The 16945-nt window shown below is 40.0% G+C and overlaps 1 protein-coding gene across 4 annotated transcripts in view; it reads right to left on the reverse strand.

The window, feature by feature from the left end:
* The window catches only part of Ccdc148 (coiled-coil domain containing 148), a 277459-nt gene that overhangs the window by 91551 nt on the left and 168963 nt on the right, over positions 1-16945 (reverse strand). For all 4 annotated transcript variants that reach the window (XM_059260487.1, XM_059260486.1, XM_059260489.1 and 1 more), the window contains one exon: positions 9128-9268. In XM_059260487.1, coding sequence (XP_059116470.1) covers positions 9128-9268 — 141 coding nt within the window. The remainder of the gene's footprint in view (positions 1-9127; positions 9269-16945) is intronic.

Here is a 16945-nt window from a genome sequence, read left to right on the forward strand (position 1 = left end):
TGTCGATCAAGTAATGCCCCTTTGAGGGGTATTCTCTCACCAGCTAAGAACAACCAGGAAAAGACAAAACGGACTGTGCCCATGACTCTGGTTTCTGAATCTGACTTAATACTACTGCCTCTAGTTATTATTAGCTGATTCCTATTTGAAATGTCCGATTTGATTCCATGGTGTATTTCTAGCTACCTTCCACTTGACCAGTCCACTGCAACAATATTAATACCAGTAATTACTGTATTACTTATAGGACTCTTTCTGGATTACAGTAGTGTGTTAGTTGCTTCCTAGGTTTTGTCTCAACTTTTTCAGTATTATACAAATAAACACAAACCCTGAAACTCAGGTGATAAAAGCAATTTTCTCCGTGGTCACACAATTAGCAAGTGACACCTCTGAACTTTGGCCAGATCTGAGCAAGGAAAATAAAAAGCCTATGTGCTCAATGTACTTGGAGCCTTGCCCCACTTCTAATAGGCTCACTGAGTTTGGGGCTCTTCATATTTCCTACCCAGTTTGCCATTTGTTGATTTCTCTTTCCACAATGGCTCATCCCTATCTTCATGTGGAACTGAATCTCTTTAGATCTACTTCAGTATCTTTGAATGGGTATGTGTTCGGGTTCCTTTCTCAATGGCATGGCCAATGTACCATAGAGCTATAGCTGATATATGATGAAAACAGAGTGTCTTTGGACTGTTCTCCATCCTTAGTTAAACTCTAATTCAGAGTCATGGGCCTGCCTTGGGATATCAAATTAATACAAAGTCTTGTTAGGGAATGCTCATCTTTTAGTCCTCGGGTAGCTAGAACTCATTCCCCACTGCCCAGGAAGCACTTTTCATGCCCTGTCTGCAGTCCCCTTTCCAGCCTGTCCTCATACAGGGAGATACAAGGAATCTTAACCACTCCTGATCCTGGATGAAGTCTGAACCATGAAGGAAGTATCTGGAATGCCATGTGCCTGTAGGTGTGAATTTTAGCCTCTAATACCTATACTGTTTAATTCAGTCCTCCATGCTCAGGATTCCACACTTGGAGTCATCCCCACCCCTTTATTATGAGTGGTAGCACAGGGTGATGGTGCCAGCTAAGACACTTTGTCATCCTGCTTTTCCCCAGTAGGATTCTGGGTATGTGGTACCCCCTTTTCATGCTGCCCTATTTTAGACATTGTCTCAAGACCCTATGTGTATTTCATAGGATTCCCATGTAGAAAGCCACACACACAATCTTCTTAGATAATCCTCTCACTGTTTTGGTCTGTGGAAGTGGCTGAGAGACTTCACCCTTAAACTCCTCAAATCTTTCTAGTTTCAAAAGATCTAAGGGAAGGACTTTGAAATGCTGACCTTTTGCTCTTTTGAAGGCTTTAGTAAAGGATTATATAGTCATAAATCTAGTCCACTATCTACGCTGTCCAACAAGAGGGAGTCTCTTAACTGGTTGAGAGTTTTCCTAACCATCAAGTCTGCATCCTTTTTGTTGAACAGGTCTTCAAAATCTATCTTCTCCATTTAACCATAAGCAGCAAAAAGAATCCAGTCCGCCCCTTCAACATCTTGAAAAACTCTCAGATCTATGAAGCTCGTTACTCAGGAATTTCTTCTTGGTGCAGCCTAAGGCTCCCCAAGCTCTAGCACCTCCTAATGGTAACCAGCCTTTCTCCTGTTCCCAATACTGCTCGCCACTTTTCCTAGAGTGCTCATCAGCCATGTCTGTAACATCTGATATTTATACTAATGGTTTGTTGAAGGTAATCTAGTCTTTTTATATTAATCAACCTCAAAATGATATCCTTGAAATTCTTCTGGCTTTTCCCCACTTCCAATTCCAAATCCTCTTCTACGTGCTTGGTTTTCCAGATACCAAAACCCACTTTAGTGTTTTGTTTTGTTTAATTACTATATAAATATTACAACAGATTTGGCAGTGTAAAACAAGACTCTTACTAGCTCAGAATTCTGTAATTCAGAAGTCCCACACAGTGGAGCTCTGCTTTTGAAGTTATAATTCTGAAATCTAAGGTTTGGGCAAAACAGAATTCTCATCTGGAGAAAAATTTGCTCCCAACTTCATTCTTGTTTTTGACAGAATTAAGTTCCTTATGGTCACAGGACTGTGACTTAGAGCTTTGCATTGCTTCACTGGTTCAGTTCTGCAAGGCTACCCACGTTCCCTGCCTGATGGCTCCCTCGGTCTTTTGGCCATCAATGGCAGGTTGTGTCCTTCTTGTCCTTCAAACCTCTAGCCACCCTGGGCAACCCGCCAGCCCTCTTCTCTAAAGGGCTCCTGTGATTGGGTCATTCTGATAATGACTCTGTTTTACAGTCACCTGTGCTATCTGATCTAAGCTAAGCCTGGGAGGAAATTCCATGGTATGTCCACTTCTGGTGAGGAAGGGCATATAGTAGGTTGGGGAGGGAATCTCAGGGGACATCTTTCAAGTCAGCTTTGTCGGATGTACTTGCAGGCTCCTCTAAATCTTAATGGTCCTAAAGAAGCAGGGTTTACATGTAAAGATCTGAAGTTTTATCAATACTCTGTGTCCACCTCTTCTTTTCCTCCCACAGCTTTTTAGATCAGTATCTAAAAACTTGATAGTCCACTATCAAGTTATATAGTACCTCAAAAGAGACTTCAACATTTTTATGAAATTTTTCTCTCATATGAACCCACAGATTCCCACACTGGGAGAACAGCTTTGACATGAACTATACCTTCTCTCAGGAGAATGCAGCTTCTGGAATCTTCTGAGCAAAAGAATTGTCCCAGCCATCTGACCTGCACTCCGTTTTCACCGTCAGTGCTGGATAGCCTAGGCCCTTTGGTTTCACACTGTCTCCTCCCCCATGGTTATCTGCAGGGTGCATGTAATTCTGGGTCTTTGCCAGAACACTCAAGCGCTAACATCCCACTGAAGCTGTGACTTTGGGCATTTACTGAATTGATGTCACATGAACCTGGGCATTCACTAAATGGCAGATCCCTCCCTAAAATATCTTTAAGAGAAGACTGAATATTAAATGCCCACTGGTGGCATCCTTGTCTCCCTAGTCATGCCTCCAATCAGTTGCTTACAGTGCTGTATTAGGAGTTGGCTAGAAGTTTTCAGAGAATTGTAAAACACTGCACCAAGGAAGATGTATTGAAGAACCAGCCTGCCTCCATCTTAGGCTTAAAAGTCATCTTACAGTAAAGACAAATTAGGTTCATTCCTGTTTATGATTAAACCTCTGTTTCTCAAGGACTGGGCTATGCATACCAAGGTGTAACTTTAACTACAAATCGTTTTGGACTGCCTGTTCCAGGAATGGCAATTATGTCTTTGTTTAAAAATTGTTTATAACCATCTTGTAACCATACCTTTGTGTCAAAAGGTTATATGACTTCCTTTTTGTGACTACCTGTTGCTATGACTACCTGGTCATGCCCACCTTTGTTTCAGGAGCCTTGTTAGTGTAGGACTAACTTGTTATGTTTATGCTCTGCTCCTGTAATCCCTACTATTTTGCCCACCAAATTCTCCATTTGGAAACCTCCTATCCCTGAGCTATAAAAGCCTTGTCTTCCTCACAACCAATGCTGAATCCCAAACCCTGCCTTAGGGGAAGGCAGCCCGTGTACATGAATTAAAAAGCTTGTGCTGTGGAATAATTCTCTTGTACACTGTAAAGATCTGTCACTGAAACTGATTTAATAAAACGCTGATTGGCCAGTAGCCATGCAGGAAGTATAGGCAGGGTGACCAGACTAGGAGAATTCTGGGAAGGGGAAGGGTAGAGTCAGGAGTTGCCAGCCAGATGAAGAGGAAGCAAGATAAGAATGCCCAACTGAGAAAAGATACCAAGCCATGTGACTAGACATATAAGAATTATGAGTTAATTTAAGTGTAAGATCTAGTTAGTAATAAGCCTAAGCTACTGGTCAAGCATTTATAAGTAATATTAAGCCTCTGAGTCAATTATTTTGGAAGCAGTTGCTGGGTATTTGGGAAGGGAGGCAGGAGAGAAACTTCCACCTACAATCTGGCTTTAATTAATTGCTTGTTTTAATTAATTTGGCCATAGTGATTTGGGTCAGTGGTCTTTCTCCTCTCACTTTTGGGACTAACATTATGTCTCTAGTTATATATATGAGCCTTGATCACAATCTCCATCCTGGAAGAAAGGCTGGAAGTACTCTTGCCTTGGAGTCCATTGAATCCTAGACTTGGCATCCCATAACAATGAACCTCCTAAAATCCTATGATACAGAGCAATTTTTATGATATTTTCATACTATCCTAAGAGCAAAAGGTTGGTACAGAGAACAACACTACATATCAGTCAGTTTAAGGCCCATCTAGCACAGTTTCGCTATTTACAATAGTCCTATGCTCATTCAAATTGTGAAAATTACCTACCAGCTAACAATTTAGCTAATCTCAGCTAGTCAACATCTTCCTTGAATCCTGAGATGAAACCACGAAAAGTATGAATATTCTATCCAACTGGAGTTTTAAACCAGGGAGAAGAGGGAATCTAAGGTGCTGGGCACCTATTAAGAGTAAACTTTAGCGATAGACATGAGCTAAAACCTTCTCTTAGCAAACGAGCCCTGAAAGATAAATCGCAGGGAAAAAGCACCAGGAAGAAGAGGGCATCTTGTCCAGACATCCTCCAGTGAGGTCTTCCGCATGGCAGAGCTTCTCTGGCTCCTCTGCTGCTTCTTTAGGAGTAAGGAGAGTCAGGAACAAAATTGCAGTGGGAGAATGGAGGAGAACCGCCTAGGAGAGCAGTGTGTCTCAGTTTGAGGACACTGTCTGCAGGATTACCACCTGTAGGAGATTATCAGCCAAGCTGCTATAATGCTCTGGAAAAACAAGGTTTGCTTCTAGTATAGAAAATAGTTAAGTCAAAGAGAATGTAAGTTTGCAATTAATAAAGGTAGCCAGAACTTTTGATCAGGGTGCCTGTTGATAAAGGAACTCTCCAACCTTAAATATGTAGAAATGCTGAACAAAAAATCACACATACACCACAGAGAGAGAGAGAGAGAGAGAGAGAGAGAGAGAGAGAGAGAGAGAGAGAGGCATATACACACAGGCACTGCCCCAGGGTTTAATAGAAAGATGGACTTCTAAGTCAGACCAAGGAGATGCAGCTAAGTCAGAGGAAGACCAGACCCTAACAAGGGACTGAGTAGCTCACAACTGGCCTTTCTCCTTGCTAGGAGCTGGGACTAAGACACAGAACTTGACCAGACACTTGAGCAGGGATTATCACATGATGATGTGGCTCTAGGACTACTTATGCTTGGGCACCAGAGGATCAAAGGGGTCACTGCAGAATGCTAAGCTAGTGTCATGCATGAGAACCCTGACATTCACACAGGCTCACAGCATGGTGTCCCAGGTCCAGACAATAACACAGAAGCTGATTCTGAGCCAGTAAAATGTACATAGCCCTCAGCAGAGGCAAAAATAAGAGCTGTTTTCAGAGGTGGTGTCATTACTGGATCTCAGTTCAGAAAGGAAAGCACAATTCACAAAGAAAATGTAAACTCCTTCCTTCTTTAATCATTTAAAATGTCTGTGAAACTGTAGAATCTTTGGGCAATATTAAAAGGCAAATGACCAGAGGAAAAAAATACCTGTAACTCCAATAGCTGAATAAGATATGGCATCCTGTAATTATAAGCCCCAGCTATAGATTAATAAATAAACAAATAGAAAAATAGATAAGAAGAAATCTATAAGGGACTGAAGAGATGGCTCAGAGGTTAAGAGCACTGACTGTTCTTCCAGAGGTCCTGAGTTCAATTCCCAGCAACCACATGGTGGCTCACAACCATCTGTAATGAAATCTGGTGCCTTCTTCCGACCTGCAAGGATACATGCAGGAAGAACACTGTATACATAATAAATAAATTTAAAAAAAAGCAAAAAAAAAAAAAGAAATCTATAAAAGAGAAAACTTCCCAGTAAACTTAAGATGTTCAGTCTCAGAAACAAACATGGAAATACAAATTAAAACACTAATGAGGTGCTTTTCACATTTATCAGATTGGCAGAATTCTAAAACAATTATAATAACCAAATAAAGTTTAGAAATTGTATGAAATTGAAATATGCTGATCCTACCACATAATCATTTCACTCTGGAATCATTTCACCCTAGAAACACCTAGAGAAAGCTCCGGTTAGGCCAAAGGATGTCAGCATGGCTGCTACAGGTGCACGTCCAACAGAACAGTGAACCTTTGCAGGCTGAGCTGAAATCCGCTGGGGAAGATGGGGAAATCGGCAGCTGTGTCTACCATGGAATACTAACCATCAGTTAAAAAAACAAACCAGCTCTACTCCACACTGTTAACACAGGACTGACTTAAAACACAAGCTGGGAGGGGAAAAGGAGTGCTGCAGAATGGTAGTGCCCGTGGAAAAAAAATTAAATCATAGCCTACATGTGAAAATGTTAATATTAACAGCTACAATATTATTCTGGGATGACAGGAACAAGTGAGGAAGGTGCTAAGGCCTCAGGAAAGGACTTCAACTTTGTGATACTCTGCTTGCTCTTTTTGAAAATGTGAAATAATGTAAAGCATATTAAAATTCTCACTGCTACATGATGGATACTAATATATTAATCTCTGTATTTTAAAAGTATTCCCTAAATGAAAAAAAATTATTAAAAAGAGAATAAGTGAAATAAACCAGATACCTTGGTCCTATACAATTTCTAGGTGTTGAAATCAAATCTCAGAGCATCAAAAACACAGCAAGGTCACCACAAGATCTTGGTCTTGCATTTTCTACATGCCCCTCATCATTATGCAAAACACTGAGTAAGACCCTGTGGGCACCTTAATGGAATGCAGCTGGAGCTCCAAATGCACTAGGCATATGGGCATCTTGACTTCTTTTCAGCATCTACTTCCTTCATGCTCCTAGGTATATGTTAGGGCTTGTACTCTACAATGTGGGGAGGATGTTGCAACTAATGTCACTGAAGGTCTCCTTGATCACCATTGTGCCTTCTTGCCTTAGGCTTTACTGATCCTGCCGTCACCCTGGCCACCACAGCTGCCAATCATCCATTACCCTTTCTGTGTTTGTTTGCTCACTTGCTTTGGTGTTTCTGAAGCCAAGTGTCATTTCTTCCTGAAAACTCAGGAAGTCTTTCTTTCTCACCTTCTAAAACTCATTTCTTCCCCTTCTAGAGATTTTATGTCATGACTGCAGAGAAAATGGTGAATACTGTCCTGCCATCCTCTCCTGAGTATCCATGCCAACTGCCCAACCTGAATCTAACTTCCACAATTCAGTGTGCTCCCTCCCATGATCAATAATTGACTTATTTTATTTGTCTTGGTCTTTGTAAACCTAAATGGCACTTTACTTAAGGCCCTTTCCATGATACTGAAGGGGCTACTACATGTAACTAGTGCTGAGATATACAATGCTTTCTGTGGTCATACTTAAAGGGAAGAAATATTATGAAAGCACCCTAGATAGAAGACAAAACTAGGGATATATACATCAAATACTGGACTTTCATGATAGCAAATAATCGCTAAGTTAGTTGCCCCACAAAGATACACAGTTCACTAACATTATCAATATTTAGTAATTATTGATGTTTGTGCAGTTATTCCTTTTAAAAAATCATCTTTCTTCATGTAGGCCTGATAAAACCACCCAATTTACTTTTTTACGGGAATAAATAGAATTCAATTTTTTTTTTCAGTTTTTTTGAGACAGGGTTTCTCTGTGTAGCTTTGCGCCTTTTCCTGGATCTTGCTCTGTAGACCAGGCTGGCCTTGAACTCACAAAGATCCACCTGCCTCTGCCTCCCGAGTGCTGGAATTAAAGGCGTGCGCCACCACCGCCTGGCAGAATTCAATTTTTAATTAAAACATATAAGAGCTGTGAAGAGTGACCCCTCGCAGCTGACTTTGTCAAGTGGCCCCAGAACCTTCAAGGTGTCACTTTGGACATGTGCTGCTTTCCACTTCACTCAGCTTTGGGGTGAAAGGGCACGGTACAAGTCAAGGTCAATGATGAGTGATGAGTCAGCAATCCAGCCAAGCAGGCTTACAGACTGAAAGTCCATATTGCTTTCCTCCCCCAGTACTGAACTCTGAAGGAAACGCTCCTCCACAAGGGCTTCCCAGACTTAACCATGGTCACAAGAGCAAAAGGTAGTCCACCAATGGCCATGAGTCAATCAGTCATTCTTAGCATTATAAGCAACTTAAAAAAAAAAAAAGTCATTTTTCACATCATGCCGATCAAGTCAATCCAGGTGAACTTTCTGGGCCCTCATATGCAAGACTGCAGGAGGTCTGCCAGTGAATCGATTTCCTTCCATTGCACTGGTCACGAGGTAACCACTTTCTGTGAATGATTTCCAGAGTCAGCAGTTCCATAAAATGTTGCTTGATAACGCTGATAACGTTTTCGACTAAAATATCTTTACTGCAAATTCTGGAATTTTTATTGTAGCAACAGACAAAGTGTCTAAATTCTGTAATAAAATAATGAAACCAACCCTCCAGCCTTTCTATCTTCTTCAGAGCAGCAGCACACTTTAGGAGTGTAGATGAGATTTTGGTGAGTATTTTTAAGGTTTAGAAACAAGCATTTGCTCCAAAGAAGAACGGTAAATTTCTATAACTGAAAAAAATTCTAACAAATAATAAGTCAGGAAGTGAATTCTGTAAGGGCCTTTTGGCATTCCATGAATTGTACACTGTCCCTGGTACAATGTATTCTGCCAGCAAGTACATTTCAAACTATCATTTGCCACATTACCATAAACCAAAATGTTCTCCCAGTACACTGGAAGCTTTACAATGTCCCTCCTTAGTGCAAGACTTAAGAATAAGAATAGCCACAAATTTTGCCTTTTCCCCCCAATATAGAATGAACTTAGTCACAGATACCTTGTCTTCAAGGCAACAAGGTTCTCTTCTGTGCTTGCAAATCTGTGACACTCATATATAAAGCAAGACTTTGCTCGATTCTCACAAATGTTCCCAGAACAGCCTGGGAGAGTTCTGTGTCAAACACCGAAGACAACCAAAGCCCAATCAAGCAATTAAGGACCCACTCCCACATCCAGGAAAACAGGAGGTTTTATACCTTTATCTTTGCCTCTTCCCTTTGTAGCAATTCCTTCTTTTTCCATAGTTTCTCTTTCTCCTCTTCCCTTTCTCTTCTTCTGGCTGAAATTTCCATTTCCAGTCTTGCTAGTTCTTCCTGATGGGCTTGCCATTGAGAAACCTGAAACACATAGAAATCCTTCATTTCAATAACTATGCACTATCACAGAATTTCACATGGGACAAGTTTCTGCGTCAAGGAGTTCAAGTTTTTCTAAACGTATATATAAATTTTATGTGCATATGAGGATATGATATGTGTGCAAGCTAGTATAGAAAACAACAATTTTAAAATATCTCATTCAGACACTCCTTAGCTGAACTCAGAAGGTCATAAAAGTTTATGATTTTCCTGCAAAGAATCTGTGACTTCCAAAAAATTCTAGGCCAGGAGAGTAAGCCTACCCTTGACACTGCCTGGAACACCAAGACCCACAGGCTGGATGGCCCAGAGACCTAGGATAGAACCAAACATGACTGGAGAAAAAAAATAAAAGAGGTCAATGTAATGATGCTTAACAATATTCCACTATACTCAGAGATTGGCTCCTACACCAGTTTTTATCAGAGAGGCTTCATCCAGCAACTGATGGAAATAGATGCAGAGACCCACAGCCAAACATTAGGTGGAGCTCGGGGAATCCTGCAGAAGAGGGAGAGAAAGGCTTGTAGGAGCCAGAAGGGTTAAAGACATGTCAATAAAACCCCCAGAACCTACTATTCTAGGCTCATAGGGGCTCACAGAGACTTAACCTATAACCAGGGAGCCTGCATGGGGCTGACCCAGGCACTCTGCATGTATGTGACAGCTGTGTAGCTTGGTCTTCTTATAGAACTCCTAACAGTGGAAGCAGGAGCTGTCTCTGACTTTTTTGCTGGCTTTTGGGAACCTATTCCTCATACTGGGTGGCCTGGCCCAGCCTTAATGCATGGGAAGGTGCTTAGTCTTACTGCCATTTGATATGCCATGTTTTGTTGATATCCATGGGAGACCTGCTCTTTCCTGAACAGAAACGGAGGAAGAGTGGATTGGGAGGTGGGGACAGAGAGGGGCTGGCGGAATGACTGGGAGGAGAGGAGGGAAAGGGAGAGGAAACTTCAGTCAGACTGTAAAAAAAAAAATTATGGTAGCTGGAGCTATTGAGATGACTCAGCAGGTAAAGGCATGTGCTGCCAAGCCTGATGACCTGAGATCAATCCCCACATGGGTGAGAGAAGTAGGTTCCATTCCGGTAAGTTTTCCTCTGACCTCCATACAAATGCTGTGGCACAAGTGTACCCACTCACATAGACACACAAAAGAAATAAAATGGAATTTAAATGGTAAGGGAGAGAAAGCAATCAAGAAAGACACCCAATATTGATCACAGGCCTCTACACATATATGGACATGCATCCACATACACACATGCACACGTGGACACATTCACCCACTCACATGTACAACCACCACCCCAATTCTGGAATTTGTCCTAAGACATTAAAAGGTTTAAGAAGTACTGACAGATTTCAGCTTCCGTATTTTATAAGCATGGAAAGTGAGCATAAATTAAGATGAAAACACAGAAAAGAACTTCCTGGGTATGAATATGGATATGTTATTGGTAGACAAATACTTTTCATCGCTTTCGTCAATATGTAAATGCATATCACAATACAAAATACACATAGCCTTTCATTCATTATCCCTGCTTCCAGGAATTTATCCAAAAACTACTGTACTGGTTAAGATGTTTGTTTGTTTGTTTGTTTGTTTGTTTGTTTGTTTGTGTCAATGTGACACAAGCTGGAGTCATCTGGGAAGAGGGAACTATAATTGAGACAATGCCTCCATCAAATTTCCTGAGGGCTAGTCTGTGGGACATTGATGTGGGAGGGTCCAGCTCACTCTCAGGCTATCAGCAGTGTCAGCCCTGGGCAGGGGTCCTGGGTTCTGTAAGAAAGCTGGCTGAGTAAAGCCACAGAAAGCCAACTAATGAGCAGCATTCCTTCATGGCCTCTGCTTCAGTTCCTGCTGCCACGTTCCTGCTTGAGTTTCTGACCTGACTTCCCTTCATGATCAACTATCAGCTGTAGGCTGAAATAAACCCTTGCCTCCCTCTGTTGCTTCTAGTCCTGGTGTTTTATCACAGCAACAGAAATCAAACGAACAATATAACCATCAAGTAGACAAGTGCACAATAACGTACCTTAGCAATGCAATGCTCTCTGCAGATTAGTTTTAAACAGGAAATTTGGTAAAAGTCTAAATGCCCAGCAATAGAAATTAGCTGAAACCAACTTTGGTGCATTCATACAATACCTATGATTGAGAAAGACACTAAATTTCTATATTTGTTGATATGAAGATTTCTATACTACTTTAGATGCAAAAAACAATGTAAAACCACATTTATAGTATGATCTTATTAGCATAAGTTATCTGTGTAGCTATGAAAAGAGAGACTATTGGAAGGAGGTTTGCCCACATGATAAAAGAGCCTCCCAATATGACTTTGAAAGATTTTTAAAAAGTTATTCTAACCTTTCTAGGTTGGGTAAAGTTAATATAGCCTTTCTAAGCTGGGTACATTTTTTTTATAAACATACATGTTCTATAAACAAAAAACAAATCAGACTAAAGAAAAATAAAATCAAACTTTTTTTCTGATCCTTGTACACATGTGGCTGACAAAGCAGTGAGGAAAAATGCACAAGTGTGCAAACTCCACTTACAAAAAGTAATGCATAATTTTGCAAGTATTTGATTCAAGCATCATTCATTAATAACACACAAAATTAAAAATTGAAAAATAATGTCACCCAAATACGACTAAAGTGCCTCTAAATCATTTAGCTCTTTAAATATTTTATATTAACTTCAAATTTTTAGTTTTCTAAAAACATATCTTGCCATGTCTATGAAGATAAGAAAGAAAATGCCACCTCCTGGTTTGCAAGTACAGTGTCTACCTCATCGCCTATCTCTAATCAGCAAGGCCCAGTTCTTTGGACCTGGGACCTAGAACACCTCCTCTGTGTCTGAATCCTGCCACAAACCTTTCCTTTAAGTCTTTTATCTGCAACTTCTACAAACAAAATCAAGAGTCTTGACAACTGTTACCAACAGTCTCCCTCTTGAACACTCAAAGGAATAATTTTGTTCTCTCCTCCACCTATTGACCATCCTGGCCAAGAAAAGATCCTTTCCTTTGCATGCCATGACATAGCTCTCCTGCACCTTCAACACTGCATGTTTGTCTCTCCCTGACCCTTATCCATTCCACCCTGTGCCCTCTCACCTCCAGTCTTACCCTCTGTTTCATTATTTAAGCCAGTTCTGTGAAGTCATCTCTTGGGGAGGCTGACTGCAAAAAAGTCATCATCAGCTCTTTCTGTCTGTAATCCAAGTCTACATAAATTCTTAAAGACTCCTATTGTTTTTAGGATCTTGTTTTTAGGATCCAGACTTCCAAAGTTAAAAACTTGGGGCCTGTGGTCTTGCAAAAGCTTCACACCAAGACCAGGGTACATGTCTTTCCTCAAATACCTGCTTCTGTCAGTGGGACCACAACTCTCCCTGGAGTATGGATTGTTTTTATTGTGTAAACCCAATGATAAAATTGTTCCTTTTCATTTCACAACAATCTTTGTTGATATATATATATATATATATATATATATATATATATATATATCATGATGACTTTATATTTATATGTAGTTTAGTGATTTTATATATATATGTAATATACATTTAAGCTTAGATGAGATTATGATAGATCAATTTTAAAACCATTTGAGATTGGTTGTAATTATCTAGTTCACTCAAAATCTTTTAGCCAAATGTATTGAACAAGACTGGAAGGTTCATGAGGGTGATGTCAATTGATTAAGTTGACTTTCTTACTTATAACCCCACATTAATCTTGTTTATATGTAATCTCTAGGTAAGCTTGTTCCTTGGCTCTGCCTCAAATGGCCATTCTTATCATTACTCTTTTTAAATGTATGTTGACACCAACTCTTTATTTAAGTTATTTTATTTAATCTGTGTAAGTGTTTTGCCTGTATGTGTGTATGTCCACCATGTGCATGCCTGATACCTACAGCAGCCAGAAGAGGGCATTGGATCTCCAGAAACTGGAGCTACAGACAGTTAAAAGAAGCCATGGAAGTCCTGGGAATTGAACATAGGTCCTTAGAAGAGCAGTCATTGCTCTTCACCACTGAGCCATCTCTTAAGCCCCCAACTCATTCTTATTCTTAACTTCAAGGAGTGATAGATACAAATACTGCCTACTTGGAATGTCTTTAATTTCCCTCTATTTCATAAGATGCTTATCACTCAGCTGGGGCCCAAATCATGACTCACAGCTTTCAACAAACATTCTCTAACATGTACCATGCCATAACTATCACTAATTATGCTGAACATATTGTTTTCACTTAGAACATATTTCATACACTTGCCTCCACCCTATACTGTCAAGCCAATACTGGTGCATGATAGGTACTTAATAATTACCTTATACATAATTAATCAAACTAAACTAAACAGTTTGCCCAACAATTTGCCTAAGCTGCCATTTTCTGGCACTTGCAATATAAAACATCCCTCTTCTGTTCTCCGGAAAAGATAAAGTATGTTGATTTTTTTGGAAGGCTGCAGATAGAATGTACCACAGGATTGTGAAACTACAGACAAGTCCAATAATCACAAACCAGTGGCTTACATATGTCAGATAACATATGAGCAAGAGATGAAAGAAGCAGTGGGGCCAGGGAACCTAGAGGAAGACATGAGCATTCAGAAACCAAGCTGCTTCCACTTCATGTTGAAATCGCTGCAACTGCCAGGGGCCTCTGACGTTACCTGAAGTCGGTAATTCATAACATTGTTTGTGATTATAATTGTACCCAAAGACATGATTACTGAAGCCAGACTTGTGTGATCTTGACAATGAGAGTCAGGCTCGGTAACAACGGGTACAGTCAAATGGGGCTTTTCAAATCACACATAAGTGCATAAGGTGAAGAGCAGGAGAAAAGGTACCACTGGGGGTGGGGATCTTACTCAATGGATCCTCAGGAAAAGAGAGTTGGATGTGGAGAGAAAGACAAGCCATTGCTAGATTTTTCTGAGAGGTCTAATAATAAGAAAGCTGGCAGGTGGGCAGAGGAATCAATATCAGCACAATAGGCGAAAAAAGCACAGAAGCCTTCTGAATGATGCTGAGTGAAAGGAAGAATAGCTCGGAAGAACATTCTGGCAATTTCATTTTAAAGGCTCTGCTAATTACACAGCTCTAAACAGAGCATGTGAACATAACTGTGTGACAATAATAACCATGAAAGAACATTGCCTCCCTGGTAGCCAGGTGCACGTTTTAAGAAAAGCGTTATTCACATTATTAACTATAGGACATTTTTTCCAGATCTTTAGTTAATGCTTTAATATTCCTGCCATGTGTGCCATCTCTGAATGAGGTATTAGCCCAAGAGAGGACAAATAGCATCAAGAGTGTGTTCATCTGCTACAAATAACTTTAGGACTTAAAATGAATGCTTAGCATGTACTCCTCACTCTTGCTGTAAAGTGAAATAAATGGTTAAAATAAAGTTAATATGCACATACATTCTCAGAGGGAAAAATTAAAAAAAAAATAAGCCCTGAATACTTCAAAGGCAATCACTTGAATTAATGTCAAGGTAACAATGTTAACACATTTTTACATCAAAGTTGGGGCTTTAAAAAAACAAATCCATTATGTCGATACTGTATAGAGAAAACGAATATTGAACACAGACATTTCCATCGCTTCTCTGCAACTAACCAACAATATTACTATTTTGAACAAATGCTTCTCGAAGTTTTCGCATGTTAAAGGAGGGACAGAATTGGGTGACCTCAACAGTTTTTATTATTCTGATTCGATTTCACAGCCCCCTAATATAGAAAGGTCACAATATATGACATACTCCGCAGTTTAATTTTAAAGCATAATGAATAGCAATGAGAAACATCAGTATTTATAGGCCTTTTAAACAATTACAAATAATTAAACATTAATGTTACATCAGCCACACTTATGGAAGCTGTAGTTATTTTGGGGGAGAAATCAAAAAGGTCCTGTCTGACCAGTACCCATAACTGATAATAATAAAACATTAAAAATTACATTTGACAGGGCTTATAGTATGCTTGGCCTATGCTATGCTTTTTAGGGCATTCTATGATGTGATATAATCCTAAAATTCTCAAGCCTGCCCTTTATCCTTCATCTGCCTACCTCTTCCTTACCTTCCTTAAGTAAAGGCTTGGATTCATTCTCTCCTGGGACGCTCTAACTCACCACATCCAGACCAGATGCTTCTCTATGTCTCTGGCATCTTGCCACTCTTCTATACCACATGGATCAAATCCTTTGAACGGGCTCCCCATTTCTTAAGAACTGGTGTAAATTTGTGTTGTTAAGTTGTCCAGAGTTGACATGCAATGGAGGGAGTTGGCAAGTGTTCTTAGAGTGTTGTGCCCCATGGGCCATGTTCTTAACATATGCTTAGAAGTAAGATAACAACATTTTGTGTCTGCCCTAGGACTGGCTACAGAAAGTTTCATATCTCATGCCTCCATCTTCTGATGCCTCCATTGTGGAGGGGCCCAAGATTTTCCCAAGTCCCGCCTGTGTCTATGCTTCCTGAATTTCATCAGTTCTTGCCTAATGGGAAAAATATCTAGAAACTTTGTCAGGATTTTCCACCCCCATCTCATAGTTCTTCGAAGGTTGGAGTACATGCATAAAAAGCAGCATGGAAATCCTTTCTCTTTTCCCTTTATGTTACTATAAGCTTCCAAATTCAGTTTGGCTGAATAAATGTCAAATTTTCATTTTATTAAACCTTTAATACTTTGAGAGCTCCATTAAAATTCTTCCCAAATGTTCCGCCATTTTTCAGCGCTTCGGGCCTAGGCTTTTCTATCGTATGTGCCCCATTTCTGTTTAACGTCACTAGAGAAATGGTCCTGTGATTGTGGATGTTATTAAGGCTTTCTATTCTCTACTTGGCTTGTCCTCTTTGCCTCACAATTATCCTCTGGATTCTCGGGTAACTTCATAAGTGCATTTTTATCACCCCTCTTTGATAAGTGCTTTCCATTTTCTGTGGCTTTTTATTGGTCTTTTTCAGACTCCCAGAGATTGCACACTCTTTATTATCTTGACTGTTCCATATCCATTACTTTTCAAACAAAATGTAACTCTTGACTTAATTGCATCCTGGATGGCCTTACCTTAGTATAAAACAGGACTTCAAAAAAAGAAACAAACTAACTAAATGCCAATAAGCAGAAAATAATCAACAACTGGGTTGGTTGTTTGTCTGTCTGTTTGTTTGTAAAGGACAAAATTTACAAACCTATCAGTCAATTTTATAGATGAAGCTGATAGAGCCCTGTTGTCTAACTGAGTGATTTAGAATCAGAAACTCACTTGCCTATTGACTGCTAAGTCTTAGAAAATCACTTTCCAATGTGAATATTAGCTTTTAAACTTTTGACAGGCATTCTACAATCTGTATAAACAGAGGTTAGGCATAGAGTAATGGACTAGGGGGGAGGGAAGGATCTCCCAAGCAAGGAGAAACAGAATAAATAGTTATGGAGAGATGGTACAGGGTGTGGGAGGGGCACTGGAATGGATGTGTTAAATGAAGAGGGAGATGAGAAAGAGAATATAGGGAGGTACGGATAACACTAAGGGCCATTTGAGACATCATGAGGAAACCTACTACAGTAGAAGCTTCTACACACACACAC

This window comes from Peromyscus eremicus, chromosome 4 (genome assembly GCF_949786415.1).
Source record: "Peromyscus eremicus chromosome 4, PerEre_H2_v1, whole genome shotgun sequence".
Classification (NCBI taxonomy): Eukaryota; Metazoa; Chordata; class Mammalia; order Rodentia; family Cricetidae; genus Peromyscus; species Peromyscus eremicus.